We start from the raw sequence: 17,292 nt of genomic DNA, 5'->3' as shown, positions 1-17,292 counted from the left end.
TACTGAAACCCGAAATACAAAATACATGAAGACAGGAGCAGGGCTCACCAACCCAGCCAATAAAAGCGTATACTATTCCTGTACAAACTTTTGGCAATGACCGTTTAGGTTCAATTACTCAATTTACATGGATTGTAGATACAGCATGCAAAAGTTAGTGGCCATAATGAAAAACCTGAAGATGTGAGCCGTGCTTATCTTAACACCCTGACCTATAAAAAAGCTTCCAACACTCCTGCAGGACAACAGTTTTCTTACAGGTGCTGTTATTCCATAGTGGAAGTCTCCTCGAAAGTCTCCTCAGGTATGGGTTTGCTTTCTCCAGGGTCTATTTTATTTTGAAATGTTGTAATATTGGTTATATATAAGTTAAACATAATTATTTAGTTCAAATTAATAAAATTATTTGGCAGTTGCTGCTTGTTATTTTAGGTTATTTTAATAGTCCACATTCTACTTACTATTAGTAACTTTGCAACTACATGTCACCTAACTCTCATCAGATTATTGTAGGCTGTTAGGTTGGGGTTAGTAGAATAAGCGGACACTTACTTATATTTATTTTGATGGTCCCCAAGGGAGTGTTAGTGTAAAGTGTTAGCAGATATCAAGCAGAAAGTCTACTAATAATCCAATGAGTGCTAGTTGACATGTAGTTGCAAAGTTACTTCTCACTAACTCTTTAAAGCAGAGAATCCGCTCTTTGGAAGTTCATTGAAATTTTCTTTGAAAAGAAGTTCCCTTTCGAGGGATGACGACACTGGAGAACTGACATAAAACTATGATTTGACTATCCATAAATATATTTTAGAAAGTTACAAATGTATTTCGACGACTTATAATTATAATTTGACTAGTCAGGATCACTGATCTATATAAATGAACGGATTGCCGCCATATTGGTATTCCCTAGTATTCCCTCACATTAGGAAATCATCTGATTTTAATGAGGAAACATTACCTAACGAGTCAGCGTTTTTATCTTTAGTCTCCCTGTACATTTTTACAATGCAAACTTCCAAACATTTACACTTTTATTTGTTTAAAGTCAGGAATTTCCCCTGCTTATTAAAATATATTTTCATCTTCATTACAGTAGCAAATATCAGATCAGCTGACAGACGAGACACCTCATTTATATTACAAATGATACAATGATTTATGAATGCAAATTTATGCTTTGTAAAGCATTTGAGCTGACCTCTGGCTTCGTAACGGTTTCCAAGAGTCTGTATGGATGTTGGTCAACAACAAAAAAAAAAAAAACATCAGGAAATAATACACACGGTTAAAAAAAATGATTCAGGGGAAAGATGCTGACTGCGTATGGATTTAAAGACATGAAGTTTTATTTCCAAGCATTTATGCTGTCACTCCAAGCAAGATGATGCATGGTAAACCTTTTTAATATAGTAGTGCAATTTAGTAATAGGGGATTGTATGTATTGTAATATTTAATGTATATTCAAATCAAATCCTGCAAATAATCCCAGATATATGTTCTTTCTTAATATTTCCTGCATAAATGCCTGCGTAAAGAAATCTAATTAGTCTGAGTTCAGTTACCTGCATGTGTGCAGTAGACACACCCATTTTAGAAGTTTCTATATATCGCTTATCCTGCCTGAAAAGACCATAAACATTAGAGATAACTTTCAAAGTATCAATTAATGTACAAGAATTAATTTTGACAAATAAATTTGACTTTTGATCAGTCAAACATTTTGACTAGTCAAAACTCCATTAAAGATATCTGTAATGACGTCATCAATATCTTCAATTGACTCATCATATACGCAAAGGTAATTAAAGATCTCTAATTTTGTTTCGACTTTATATTTTAAGATATCTGAACTGACTTAGCTCCTCCCCCTCACCAGAGCCCCTCTCTGTCTTGTTGATGTAGCACGCTTAGTGCTAGTTCTACAACCGTAGAGTTGTCTACTATTGTTGTCACGGAGAAAAAACCTACTGGATGAATTACTTCAGGTATTATTAAATAATATCTGGATGCATTCATACGGTAAAAGTTCTGCAGCTTACCATAGCGTTGTGATTTTAACTGAATCATGTTGCAAAACGGATTGACTGGAGTGTAATGTTCAATAAAGACAGAGAACCGCAAACGGCTCATCTGAATTTGTGTATTATATATTTTGAAAAGACATGAGTGAAGAACAATGGAATTATACACCAAAAAAAGTGAAAAATAGTACAAATAAACGCGTGACGGACAAGAATAGCTAATGCTTCAGAATCAAGGCAGACCCAGTCAAAAAAGGCGAAGGCTGATTTAAAAAAGATTACAAGTTGAACTGGCATTGACGACATTGATTAGTGCATTAAGTTGTGTTTGGGTTGTCCGTTCTGTGTTGATGCAAGTTTACTCGTGTCATAAGGTAGCCTAACACACTAGGTGGGAGTATTGTATTGTATTATAGCTAGAGATCCGTGATGGTGATATTTTGCTGTGTTCAATGATGCCAGTGCATTGAAAAGTTATTTTAAAAGGGGTGGTTGGTTATGATTTCACTTTTCTAACTTTAGTTAGTGTGTAATGTTGCTGTTTGAGCATAAACAATATCTACAAAATTGCAACGCTCAAAGTTCAAAGCAAAGGGAGATATTTTCTTTTAAAGAAATCACTTTTTAAGGCCTACAGCACATTTGGGAGTCTGCTCAAGCTGTCACATCCGTCTTTTCACATTTATTGCAATACAGTACGTAACACAAATGCAATACACATCCACATCAGCAACATAAATTCATCAACTAACCGTTCAGAAATGCCCTGTTGCATTCTACATGTTGTCACTTCTTGAGTCTCTCCATCTTTGTACGACTCCAGCTTGAACATAAAAGTCAAAACATTTTAGAAATGTTCAGTACCTGTGAGGTTAAAGGGATAGTTCACCCAAAAATGAAAATTCTGTCATCATTTACTCACCCTCAAGTTGTTCCAAACCTGTATGCGTTTCTTTGTTCTGCTGAACACAAAGGAAGATATTTGGAAGAATGTTTGTAATTAAACAGATCTCGGTCCCCATTGACTTCCATAGTAGGAAAAAAATATACTATGGTAGTCAATGGGGACCGAGATCTGTTTGGTTAGAAACATTCTTCCAAATATCTTCCTTTGTGTTCAGCAGAACAAAGAAACTCATACAGGTTTGGAACAACTTGAGGGTGAGGGTTATTTTTGGGTGAACTATCCCTTTAACAGAGCTGCTAACACACACACACACACAAGCTCTTGAAGCTCCGCCCTCTGTGCCGGGAGCAGCGGCTCATTTGCATTTAAAGGGACACTTAAATGCACTTAAAAGGGTTTTGCTCGCCCTCAAAAAGATTTTTAAATCTTCAACCCTCAAATCTTATTAAAATGTAACATGCTATAGACATTATCTGTGGGGTATTTTGAGCTCAAACTTCACATACACACTCTGGGGACATTAGAGACTTATTTTACATCTTGTAAAAAGGGGCATTATACCACCCCTTTAAAATGATAGCAAATGTTGCACCAGACAAACGGTCTATACAAATGCTTACTGATTGTAAATGTGTCCATTTGGAAATAAAAGCTAAAAACACAATTTAATCCACAGCATGCACATCTCAACATTATCCTATACGTTAAGATATAGAATAGGACAATTTAACACCTTCTTGAGTCTTCTTTGCTTACCTTATTTCACGTTTACACGTGCACCAGCTACATTTGTATTTTCATACTTTTGAATTACTTCTGTATAAAGCAGTTTAAAATGACACAAATATCTGATTTCAACAGGTTTCAAGTATCCTTTTCACAACACAAAATAAGTGTTTCATCTAAATGTTTCAATAACAGTAACTGCCTTTCAATCTGCTATTACTATCAAACTTTTCATTTGCATCTCTTTTCGTTCAGTTTAATACATTTGTCTATTATTTAATACAACTGTTGTTAATGGTTAATCAATTAATCATTTGGTACATCTATATATTTCTATAGATATTGATTCTACAGGTATAGTTTCCTATACGGATAACCAAATATAATGAATTATTTTTACATTATAAGCGATTTATCTTAGATTATAAACACTATTTTCAAAGTGTGTGTGTGTGTGTGTGTGTGTGTGTGTGTGTGTGTGTGTGTGTGTGTGTGTGTGTGTGTTGCAATTTGTGAACATAGAGAAGGATAGAGTACAAGGGAAAGGAAACAGTCAATTACATGAGATTAAATACTCTGAACATCAGGTTTTGAAAGAATATCTGCGATACAAGTGTGATCAGATTTTTGTACTAAGAGTTTTGAAAATGTACACTGTGAAAATAGTACCAAAGCGAATAATTTTTTTTATTCTAAGCTATATGGGTCTTTGGGGAGACACCACTTGGTTATTTTGGTTTCCTGCGTGGCATTTTGAGGACGAGGAATGCAGCTTCTGAGAAGGTCCCGGCCTGGGATTTGACAATGTGTTGCATCTTACATCAGTATTAATAAAAGAAAAAGCAGCAGTAACAAACCTGCAGTAGCTCAACTCTCCATCTTTTTATTCTACTCCTTTCCTCTCAACACTCCAGGATAGGAGCGACCCCTAGTGGGCAGAGCATATTAACCCAGCATAACATTTTAAGCCAACACAACGTTATGGTACTGGAAGGGCTGTCCCTGGCTCGCTTCAAACCAATGGAAGCTTTTCATGCTCAAAATGGTATTCCTTTTGGCAATTACCCTCCCTAAAGAGAGTAGGAGATTTACAGGCCCTGTCAGTTGCCTCCTCCTGCTTAGAGTTTTCCCCAGTTACGGTCAAATTCTTCTTACACATGAGACTGGGGTATGTGCCTAAAGTACCAACTAAAGCTATAGTTTTTCAGGCTTTCCCTCCTCCTCAACATGTGTCAGCAGACCAAGAGAGGCTTCACTTACCTTGCCCTGTGAGGGCTCTTAAGATGTATGTCCTCAGATCTTCACAGTGGAGGAAGTCTGACCAGCTGCTGTTATGCTTTGGGTCACCCAAGAAGGGCTCCCTAGCTTCCAAACGTACGAGGTGGATTGTCAAGGCAGTCTCTTCAGCTTATGTGGTTTTGACAACAAATATTTCACCATTATCTTGTCCCCATGTTGAAACAATGCTACATGGTGGAATGCCAAGAACAAGTCTGCAGATGATTTCAAGAGAAAACAGTTAGACTGGGAAATATTACTTGTGTCTTGTATCCTGGCAGGAACAAATATTATTTTGTCTTAACAAATACCCATGTGTCTCTCTTATAGGTCTGTGAGAAGATGATGTTCTATTGGTGTACTCTAGTGCTGTTGACTCTGGTCCCAGTGGTTACAGGTGACAATACTGGAGTTAAAGTCAAACTAACCCAGAGGGGACTTGATTTAGGTAAGTGTGAGCAAAATATAACTGTGCCCTGTGATATTTCAGATAAATCTGAAAGTATGATTGTGGTAGAAGGTATGTCACTGTCCGCAACTGTTCTTATAATGGCATTGCAACAATGTAACGTCACATCCTTTTATCCTGCTCTCATAGTGATATGCTGTGAGTTAGCAGTGGTACTGCTGTGATCAAAATGCAGTTTTATTAGTTTTATGACGGAATTTACCATAATTTATGACACAACGTGTTGATTGAATTTTGGGGCAATCCATGTTTTCACTGTCATACCATAAGGGGGCACTATTACGCATTTTCTAAAATAGTACCTAATCCAATCAAAGAAGAATTAGAAACAAGTGATTTCTTACGCACATGTAAGCTAATGTGATCTTTAAACATAAAACAGCATAAAAATCAAAACTTCCTGAAGTTACTAAATTAAATGTCAAACCCACAAAGTGGTAAGAGAAACGCAAGCTTTGGGGATGTTGATGGACTTGATCTACTCAATCTATGTTTTGATCATCAAGTTAATATAATACCAAAATACAAATAACTCAAAAACTGGAAAACAAAACACTAAACTGGACTGAGAACACCAGCATCACTGCCTTTGAAGGACAAGACCTGACAACCAACACAGTGCAGCACTTCACTTTTTCCACATTTTGTTGTTACAGCCTTATTCCAAAATGGATTAAATTAATTATTTTCCTCAAAATTCAACAAACAATACCCCATAATGAGTATGGAAAGAACTTTGCAAATTTATTAAAAATAAAAAACGAAAAAAGCTCAGGTGCCTCCTGTTTCCACTGATCATTCTTGAAATGTTTCTACAACTTGATTGGAGTCTACCTGTGGTAAATTCAGTTGATTGGACATCATTTGGAAAAGCACATAGCTGTCTATATAATGTCCCACAGTTAACAGTCCATGTCAGAGCACAAACCAAGCCATGAAGTCCAAGAATTGTCTGTAGACATCCGAGATAGGATTGTATCGAGGCATAGATCTGGGGAAGGGTACAGAAAAATGTCTGCAGTGTTGAGGGTCCCAACGAGCAAAATGGTCTCCATCATCCGTAAATGGAAGAAGTTTGGAACCGCCAGGACTCATCCTAGAGCTGGCCGCCTGGCCAAACTGAGTGATCGTTAGAGAAGGGCCTTAGTCAGGGAGGTGACCAAGAACCCGATGGTCACTCTGACAGAGCTCCAGTGTTTCTGTCTGGAGAGAGGAGAACCTTCCAGAATAACAACCATCTCTGCAGCACAGCAATCAGGCCTGTATGGTCTGCAATCAGGCCTGGGAGACTAGTCAGGATCGAGGGAAAGATGAATGCAGCAATATACAGAGACATCCTTGATGAAAACCTCCTCCAGAATGCTCTAGACCTCAAACTAGGGTGACGGTTCATCTACCAACAGAGCAATGACCCTAAGCACACACCCAAGGCTACGGGACACCTCTGTGAATGTCCTTGAGTGGCCCAGCCAGAGCCCAGACTTGAACCCGATTGAACATCTCTGGAGAGATCTGTAAATGGCTGTGCACGGACACTCCCCATCCAACCTGATGGAACTTGATGTTCTGTAAAGAAGAATGGGATAAACTGCCAAAAAATAGGAAAAATAGGTGTGCCAAGCTTGTAGCACCCTATTTAAAAAGACTTGAGGCTGTAATTGGTGCCAAAGGTGCTTCAACAAAGTATTGAGCAAAGGCTGTGAATAGTTGCAAGAAGTTGCAAAGATTTCAAACAAACTTCTTTCACATTGTCATTATGGGGAATTGTTTGTAGAATTGAGGAAAATAATGAATTTAATCAATTTTGGGATAAGGCTGTAACACAACAAAATGTGGAAAAAGTGAAGCACTATGAATTAGTGATGGGTCATTCAAGAACGATCCGTTCATTGCGTCTGTCACATGACAAATGAACAAAAGACTCGGAGGCAAAGTAATTATGTATGTTCCCTGTAAATTATTTTTGACTGCATTATAATGATTTCTTAATTCAGAATATGATCAAGATTGCGTAGGTGGTTGTTTTTGGTGAATTTGGCTGTTAAAAGTAAAACATTTAAAGCCAATTGAATGAACGAAATGACTCGAAAAAAGATTAGTTCATTTTGATGAACGAGATCGAACAAGAAAGTCAGTAAAATAATCCAAACTTCCCATCACTGCTGTGAATACTTTCTGGATGCACTGAATACACAGAGGGTGACAGACTAACAATACAGACCTGGACAGAATCAGGGAAGTAATAAACAAGAAAACTACAAAAGGACAACCAAATAGATCATAGGAAAAAAATAGTAAAATGTCTCAAGTTACGCATGTAAATATGGTTCCCTGAGAAGGGGAACAAGACACTGCTACTTCTAGAGGATGCTTTGAATTTATTTATTTTTATTTTTGGTGATTTTCTTTCCATTTTGTTACACTTGTGGTGTTCCTGTTCAAAAATGTCCGGCCTACTAAAAATTACTTCTCATTACTCTATACTGTAACATGATGATACAAGGAAGATGAATATAAGATATTACACACGGTTTATTTAAACAACACAGAACAAGATACGTAACTGTCACGGATTGCTCTGAGACTTTAATAAGATCCAAGCGCAGCTTTATTGGAAAATCCAGAACAAAAACAATCCACACAAATACAAGAGACAAGGGAGAGTGCTCAGACATGCAGTGTGACAACTACAATTGATGAAAAATTACAGAGAGAACATTGTGTAAGTAGACAAACAATGTAATGACAAACAGGTGAATGCAATAATTCATGATGAGTCTGGGCAAAAAATATGATACATAAAAAACATTATAATATTGATCATTAAACTAACATTTAGCAAAAAGAGACAGGGTTGTGTCATTTTATTTATTTATTTATTATGATATATGAAGGCTACATACAGTGAAGAGAATGTAGGCAACATGTATAATAAAATCAAATATAATATATAATAAAATATTTTATATGTTTTAAATATATAAAATAAAATGCTCTCTAGGCTACAACGTTAAAGTTAAATAGACTAAATAAAGCTATGAAACTTCACTTTGCCCTCAGCTAAAACGTTTTGCCAGGGAACAAATTATAGATTAATGAGACAAATAAAATAAATAAATCACCCGTTAGATATACACAAGACGATTTATATCTCATGTTAAACCACTAGACTAGAGACATCCGAGCCAGCGGCAAACGTCAGCTGCACTAGCCGAGGAAAGGCTGTTCTCGGCGGGGTAACGTTACATGAGCGCCGAGCTTCCGATTGCCTGGATCTCACAACTCCGAAAAGGTCAGATCAAATTTTCAAATAGGCGCTATCTTTATAAATAAACCAAAGATTTGAGCTTTAAACAATTACATTCTCGCCTGAAATACTCTTAAAACTACATTTCGTGACACAATTACAGCAGTATTTTTAAATTACGCGAGGTTTCTCTTCTGCTATTGACGCTTGCTGGTTGGTGTGAGATGCATTCTGGGATACCTGGCTGTCTCAAGTCTGCACAAGTCACCTCTCGATGCATCCTCAGTAAAAGGGGCGGATCAAGAACACATCCGGGGATTTGAACTGGACTTGGCTAGATGTGAACTTTGAATTGGAACAGTACTTGGGCAGCGACTGATGACGTTTCACAAGTCCACAAGAACACAAGTACAGACAAGAAAGCATATTGAGAAACGGCTTATAGGTACTCAAAATTAACATGAGATTGACTGAAACTGAGTGTTTCGCCCCGGTGTTTGGTGTTTTAAGCCCCCAACGGTGCCTTCCAGGCAGCGAGGGGATGGGTAGGTTTAAGGTTGAGGGTAAGGGTAAGGTTAGCTGCCTCTAAGGAGCCATTGGGGGCTTAAAACACCATCGAGCGTTTCGCCTGAGTGACAAAGGTCAGAGAAGGAGTGCCCTCTAGTGGTCAACATGGGTAGCCTAGAAATCTAGACGCACCCTAGCGGCAGCAAAATGTATTTTGCAGCCAGGGCAGTCTAGCAACTCTCCGTTGACTTTCGAGCTGCAAAAATCTAAATTGGGTCAGGCCAATCACGTCGCGTATAGAGTAGGCGGGGCAGGCTTAACATATGACGACAGAGTTGCGACGGTTCCCTGCCACTTGAAAACAAAGAAGAGCTGCTGCTGGCGAACAGCAGTCTTTCGAATCGGCTTTGTCCGCGACTCTGGAGGACTTGGAGTTAGGTTTTTCTTTGAGAAAAGAGCATAGAACAGCACTTAAGTCATTCTTAAAAAAAAGGAAGATGTGTTCTTAGTTTTGCCGGCCAGATATGGCAAAAGTTGAATCTATCATCTAGCTCCGCTGTTGGGAAAACGCTCTGGTTGGTTGAAGCGCTGTCCTATTGCGTGCAGAGGGAATTTGAAAGACAGTCGTTTATCCCGCCCCTCGGATTGAGCCGTGTCTATGGTGAGTTGCCAGACCCAACATCTTGATGTAGGTCTGGCTTGCCAGGCTACAACATGGGCACACCAGCTGGTGACTGTGACAGTAGCGAGTGAGACTGTGTGCTATGCACAAACAATACCGGACAAGGAACAGAACAAAAGCAGGAACTTAAATACACAGTGATGATTAACTAAAAGATGAAAAGCTTTTATGATTAGTGTTAGTAGTGTCCATGTTGACTGATCAGTGCTGGGAAACTACAAGGAACATCTATGATGAATGTAAACAAAACAGAAAGTCCAAGAACCTAAAATAAACTGAATGTGACTGTAACATATATTATTATCAAATATTGGATTTAATATTGACTTTTGTCAACTTGTTTTCTTTCATCTAGCACAGGTTTTGTATTTCTTTTTGCATTGTATGCCTCCTTTATCTGAGCTTATGCATGGAATTTTGGCAATACTGAATAAACTTTTAAAATATTCTGTACAATTTATCACACTAGACCACCCATTGAAAATGAATGGGAGAGATCAAAAATAAGAGAATCATTTCGTTTTCAGAAGCGTATTCATCATGTTGTTCACATCATGTTGTTCATACATGGATACATGCACACTCACGCAGCTACACACACACACACACACACACACACACATACACATACACACACACACACACACACACACACACACACACACACACACACACACACACACACACACACACACACACACAGAAACACACATTCATGTACACAAACATATTGAATCCAGTATTTGGTGATAATATAGCATAATGAGATTTAAAAGGTAGTTTAAAACAAACATTAAACATTAAAACAGACTAATGTGATAAACTGCACTTTTGCAAAAACTTTTGTAATACATTTTATTTCTTTATTCTATTCTATTTTGTGACTTTTGACCTGTGACTAACATGTGACTAACTGTGAATAAAATCTTTATAATATGTAGTTCAATAATCACAACACTGCATGGACATGGAGATCACATGTAGGCCCTGATGGGTTTGCATCTTTCATGTCATAAAAATAAAGGGACAGATCCAAAACCCTAATCTTTAAGTACAAAAGTTTGTTTGTTTTGACAGTTGCAGGTAAGGCTATTGAGAAGTTCAAACAGCTTATCCAAGACATGGATATTCCAGACCAAACCGTTAGAGTGATCAAACAGTATACAGCTACAGGGTAAGACCAGTGTTCCTACAATATCCTCCAGCTGAATAAAATGTATATTTTATATTAAAATGTGCATATTTTCTTGACAGAATCAAGATTCATTTAAATGGACTTAGTTCGAAGCAGAACTTTGATAAAGACACTGGAGTCATTATAAAAATGCATAGTCCCAAAATTCAAGTGACTGGAAATCTGATATCGGGGTTAGTATAATGTTCATATCACAAATTTTCATCAAAGACATCATTAGAAAAAAGAATAGTAGTAACAAACTGGTAACATTCTTCACACAATTCTATTTTTAATAAAAACACACAATAAACAGACAAAAAAAATTTTTTGCTTAATTTAACAGATGGAAAAAATAAATTGGTTAATGTGGCAGGTGCAAACGTTTTTGAATGTCTTCCTCATGTTATTTTCAGGGCATCAGCACTTCCAATTTAATACTTTTTAATACCCTTTTTTTTTTTTTTTTATAACTGCCTTGTCATTTTGGTTACATCCAGGATACATCAACTATAAAAAAATACTAGTATTAAAGGGTTAAGGCCCGTTCACACCAAGCACGATAACTATAAAGATAACGATAAAGATAACTATATGCGTCCACCAACGACCGATAACGGTCTTTTTATTCTAAGCACGCGCGCGCCCGGATGATCCAGATCCATTTTAAATGCGCGAGATCTTTAAATTAGAATGGATTCTGATTGGCTATCAGTGTTTTATCGTTCGACAGCTGGAAAAAAATCGTTCTGAAAGTGATCCCAACGATATCGTTCCTCATATCTTTATCGTTATAGTTGTGGTGTGAACTCTGTTATTCTTTAATATGGAGAACGATTTTTAGAATTATATCTTTATCGCTATCTTTATAGTTATCGTCCTTGGTGTGAACGGGCCTTTAGTTCACTCAAAAATGAAAATTCTGTCAGTAATTACTCACCCTCATGTTGTTCCAACCCCGTAACCTTCGTTCATCTTCGGAACACAAATTAAGATATTTCTGATTAAATCTGAGAGCTGGATCACTCCTCCATAGGCTTCTAAGGGGTCGAAACTTGCCGGCCCAGGGGTGCGTTCTCCGAAACTACCTTAACGCTACGTCGTTCTTAAGTTGTACCTTAAGAAGTACCTTATCGTTAATACGTGGTTTCCGAAACCTTCTTAGTTAAGTATACCTTCTGTAAGTCATACGTTCGTAAGCTCTTAGCTATACCTTATCGCTGCTGACGGTTCATACCGCTAGTGGCCACCACTACGCAAAAAGCTTTTTTACATCGCAGTTTAATTACACATAGAAAATTTTATATGAACATTTAATATAAAATCTGATTTAGTATTAAAATTACATTTTTACTTTACTTTAAAATTTTACACATAAAATACTTAAGTTGTTATAGCCTACACCCAGTGTATGGAAGTGTTTTCATTAATAAAGTTTCCATACACTAATGGTTGTTAGCTTTTTTAATTACTATCCTAAGGCACATCAGCTGGCGAACCATTTGACAGAAAAGGCTTAGGAGTCTATATAAAGAAAGATGAGTTTACACAAACTTTATAGCTATGGCAGCGAGACAGCGAGTACTTGTTTTAAATCAAAGACGGCGCCGTCCGCGGAGCCAGTTAGTGTATGTCAACTACATGGCTGGTGGATAATCAGCATACGTTGTGGAGAACATTAACACACTTATGGCCGTAAGGGTTTGGGATTGCACACATGCTAAATTATAAACACATACTCATATTTATTTCTGCATGTACATATTTCAATGAGCCCCGATAAATGCAGTTTGTACTATTTCTAAAACGCTTCTTTATAAAGAACATTGTTTTCTCAATACTTTACCTATACCGCTGTGAAGGAAAGAGCGCACAATCGATCATCGAGGCATCGATATCAACCTATTCAGCGCCTCCACCATGGACAGCGCCTGCTAAGGTCGAACTTAAAGGTAGGGTAGGTAATCCTGTTCAGAAACACTTTTTTTTATACTGGGTGAAATGGTCCTTCCATCCTGAGAGTAGTCAATACATTATATGTTCAGAAAAAGGAATAAAAAAAATCAGACCTCTGTAGCAGCTGCAGGACAGTAAAAACTCTGACCAATCACTGCCATTCGGTGCGAATGTAAAGAACCAATCAGATGCCTTCATGTCTCGTGCCCGAGCCCCACTGCGCGCGCTGCCCTGCGTGCACTCATCACATGTCACCGTTCCCGGAAATATTCAGCTCAAAGCACCTGCATATGCAAGTCAGCGAAGGCAAACAAGGCAAAAACTACTTCCTCGGACCCTGCCCGCGCTCGGACCCTCTGCTTCGCCCTCAACCCCGGACCTGTCCTCGAACCGACGATGCGGTACTTGTCTCCGGACTCGGAGTGTACGTTAGTCTTCATTAGAGTCAACAATGTTTTCATCATGGAAACTCTTACATGCAAAACACCGTATATGTTATGAATCTTACACGAAATTCACCTTCATCACAGTGTAACTGATGGTAATGGAAAAACGTGTATCAATGCAACCTGTTTTTAGTTTTGCCTTATAAATATAGCTCGTTACCGAATGAAACTTTACCATTATCGATATGCTAGCTTGATAGTGAGTACTAAAAGAAATCTTATTTGTTTATATTCATAGTGATAAAGTTAGGTATTTTATTACATGTGATTCTGACATGATGTCACTGTACTGCGCTCCTTCCTCTCCACTCGTCTCAGGTAATAAATGTGTCTTGTTCCAGCTGAGCCTGAGCGTTTGGCGTCGCGCGTTCATGTGTTTTGGGGGCGTGGCTTTGGAAGGAGCTCAGAAGGGAGTGGGTGGGAGTGAATGGAAATAATGAGCTGTGTTTATTGCAGATTAAAAGGTCTACAGTCACTCGATTTTTATATTTTCTTTTTCAGAGTACTTACATTTTAATTATGTATTGGTATATAAAGACAGTTTAAACAAATTTGGAATGTTTTTTTTTTTAGAAAAAGGATTACCTACCCTACCTTTAAGAAGGTTTACCTTAAGCAACATCCTAAGGTATAGTTCGGAGAACACACGTGGAAAGGTATACCTGTAGTTAAGGTGTACCTTTTGAGTCTTCGTAGCGCGCTAAGAGACAACGTTATCGGAGAACGCAGCCCAGAAAGTTAGAAAAGACAATGTTTAAAATAGTCCTGTTATAGTCCATATAGTCCATAGCGCTGTTACACTATGTCAAATCACTCAGAGGCCCACACAGAAGAACATGAATAGTGGAATAAAGTCGTTATTTTTGTTGTTTTTTTAGCACAAAAAGTATTCTAGTCGATAAACTTAAGGTTGAGCCACTGTAGTCACTTGGACTATTTTAAACTGATTTTAAATTGTCTTGTGAGCCAGCTCTCAGATTTAATAAAAAATATCTAAATTTGTGTTACAAAGATGAACGAAAGTCTTACGGGGGTTGGAACAATATGAGGGTGAGAAATTACTGACTAATTACTCATTTTTGGGTGAAATAACCCTTTAAAACCTACTTCTGAACCTAGTGGTTCAGAAGCTCTATACAACTTATTTGCATGGCACTGATCTTTACACTGATCTTTACAAAAAGTGGCTTTGATGTGAATATGTATTTTCAAGGTATCTGGAGCCAACACAGTGCTTGTTCAGAGCTGCCTCAACAAGTCTGTGGAAAGACACATATATAGAGGTTAACACACAGTGAGTTAAATGAGGCTTCTGAAGAGGAAATAATGCCCTGAACTCTTTTCCACAGAGAACTCAGAAGTCCGATTAATGTGAATGTGGATACACTGACCATTACTGCCACTGTTGCAGTCAAAGTTGATAGAACTGGCCACCTAGCACTCAACATAGACTGTAAAGCAGAAATTGGAACTTTCACAGCCGACCGTACTGGGTAATTTTGTTCAGCTCACCACATCACAAATAGCAGCTGGCTAATAACTAGCTAAATCAGGATTACTATGTTCATTAATAAAAAAATATGTTTATCCATTGGGTTGTAAGTGCTGCAAATATCACATAACATTAAAAAAGAGACCAATTTATTCTGGTTTATGTTCCCAGATGTCACAGAATTTTATACAAATTAGCTTACAGCTTATAAGAACTAACACTTTAAAATATTGTATTTACAGATCGTGGTTGGTTGATGGAATTACCTGGTTGCTTTCAGTTTTACCCAGCATTGCTGGCAATCAGGTAAGACAATCACTGAACATTCACTGTTCACAACAGAAACCAAGAGTCTCATTCCATGTTAACATATTAACTATTTGCTGTTTCAGGTCTGTTCCATGATGAAAACCACCCTTAACCCCCAGCTGGCAACATTAAATGGTGCTATGAATAAACACTATTAACCACTGACTGCGATGATTACAAAAATCATTTCATGACATTCAAAATAATTTTTCTTTCTGTTGTGACCGTTTCATTTTAGACAAAGTACGTGAATTTACTGGGTTTGACTTCTCCATGGAGCCTGCTGTCATCTCTAGTGACGGCATTGAGCTAAGTTTTGTAAGCCGGAACGGACGGAAGAAACGACGACTCCTCGAAGAAACAAAGGACCTGAGAATTAATATTTAAACACTCTCTTGCATAAGTACCAACGCCATCTGATACGAACCACACGAGCAGCTCACACCTCACTCTTACAGTCTCCTCATCACCCATCCCTTCTCTCCTCATACTGGGATAACCTGAAATCCACCCAAAGATCTATATGGTTTAATATGATAAATTATCATATACAACACAATACATGTTTGGTATAATTTGAAAATATCTCAGTAGGACTGGTACAACGGTCTCATCCCCACAGAAGCAAACCAAAAGCTAATAAAGCAAATGCAAATAGTCCTGCCCTCAAAAGGTGTAAACTCATGATTAAATGCAAATTCCCATTGTTAGCACATGTTTCCATTTGAAAGAGTTTTCTGTCTTAGGGTGATTATTTAAAGAGATGTTGCAAGAGGCTCAGTGTGATTTTGTAGTCAGATCAGTCCGTAATTGGACGCTCAGCATTATATATTTTTCTAATGTCAGGTATGCATCTTTTACTCTTTATCTCTGAGCAATTGATGTTATTGTATTGATTATCTTTGACTTGATTATGTAATTGGCATGATACATTTACCTGACTAATAATAAATTGTTACATTTGGATTTATTCTGACTTACTCTGAAATTATTAACTTAGTTTATGTTGTATCTATTGTTACCGCAAAGCTGCGTCCAGCGGTAACTACATACTAGCAGTGTTGGGCATGTTACTTTAAAAAAAGTAATTAGTTATAGTAACTAGTTACTTCTCACAAATAGTAACTGAGTTACTAACTGAATTACATCATTATAAAAGTAACTAAATATCTGGAAAAGTAACTATTGAAATACTTTTCTTTTTTTAATGTTCAAATGTGTCATGTATCTTGGATGGCCACCATATTAAATTTGTTGAATGAAATGGACACTAAATAGAATAAATTATAATTATAAAACATTGTACACTAATCTAATTTAATGTTGCTGTGGGACAATGTAAGAGACACCTATTAACTTCAATATATATTGTTAATATAATCATTACTATAGTGGAACAATAAAACACAATATATGGTTTAGAACATTTTATATTTATTGCACAGACCACAACTGGCCTACAAATAAGTCTACAAATAAATGATGCTTCTTAAGAAATGTACCAAAAATTAATAAATAATAAAAAATATATTTACATACACTCTTTGTAGTGCAAATAAAAATGATAAAACTGTCACACAATTTCACAACTGGTAGACATACTGTAGCCTACTTGAAGTATTTTCTTCCTCACAAAAGTAAACAGTTTAACAAGAAGTGCTCTCAATATAATACCGAACAATGTACCAAAAATAAATTAAATTAATAAAATATAACATTTTGGGTTTTTGGCCCTATTTTATTGTTCTAAGTGCATGGTCTAAAGCGCACGGCGCAAGTTCACTTAGGGCGTGTCCAAATCCACTTTTCTAGTTTAACGACGGGAAAAATGGTCGGCGCCCCCGGCGCATGGTCTAAAAGGGTTGTCCCTATTCTCTTAATGAGTAATGGGAGTGTTTTGGGGATAATGTGAAATAAACCAATCAGAGTCTCATCTCCCATTCCCTTTAAAAGACAGTTGCGCTTGCGCCATGGCGGATTCGCTTACAAATGTAACAATTGTGATCTCAGATAAATATAAAAATGTTTATTCATACTCTATAGAGGTCAGATATGTCTGAATCTCAGGAGGATA

The 17,292-nt window shown here is 37.3% G+C and overlaps 1 protein-coding gene across 1 annotated transcript; it reads left to right on the top strand.

The window, feature by feature from the left end:
* Positions 1–255: 255 nt before the first annotated feature.
* On the top strand, positions 256–16,188 carry LOC311295380 (bactericidal permeability-increasing protein-like). Its single transcript, XM_084416721.1, has 8 exons — positions 256–304; positions 5,267–5,384; positions 10,919–11,015; positions 11,096–11,209; positions 14,767–14,910; positions 15,152–15,215; positions 15,302–15,353; positions 15,457–16,188. Exons 2-8 carry the CDS (start codon positions 5,279–5,281, stop codon positions 15,603–15,605), a joined length of 726 nt encoding a protein of 241 aa, XP_084272847.1. The 5' UTR covers positions 256–304; positions 5,267–5,278; the 3' UTR covers positions 15,606–16,188.
* Positions 16,189–17,292: the final 1,104 nt, after the last annotated feature.

This window comes from Rutilus rutilus (assembly GCF_951802725.1).
Source record: "Rutilus rutilus genome assembly, chromosome: 8".
Lineage (NCBI taxonomy): Eukaryota > Metazoa > Chordata > Actinopteri > Cypriniformes > Leuciscidae > Rutilus > Rutilus rutilus.
Note: the sequence above shows the minus strand (reverse complement) of the source record. Positions and strands in the feature narration are given on the sequence as shown.

Bases quoted from the DNA above. Each gene is read 5' to 3' on its own strand.
- LOC311295380 (XM_084416721.1), top strand. From the start codon at position 5,279: ATGATGTTCTATTGGTGTACTCTAGTGCTGTTGACTCTGGTCCCAGTG. The intron at 11,016-11,095 runs GTAAGACCAGTG...TTTTCTTGACAG, and splicing joins AAACAGTATACAGCTACAGG to AATCAAGATTCATTTAAATG. The intron at 15,354-15,456 runs GTGCTATGAATA...GTTTCATTTTAG, and splicing joins CCAGCTGGCAACATTAAATG to ACAAAGTACGTGAATTTACT.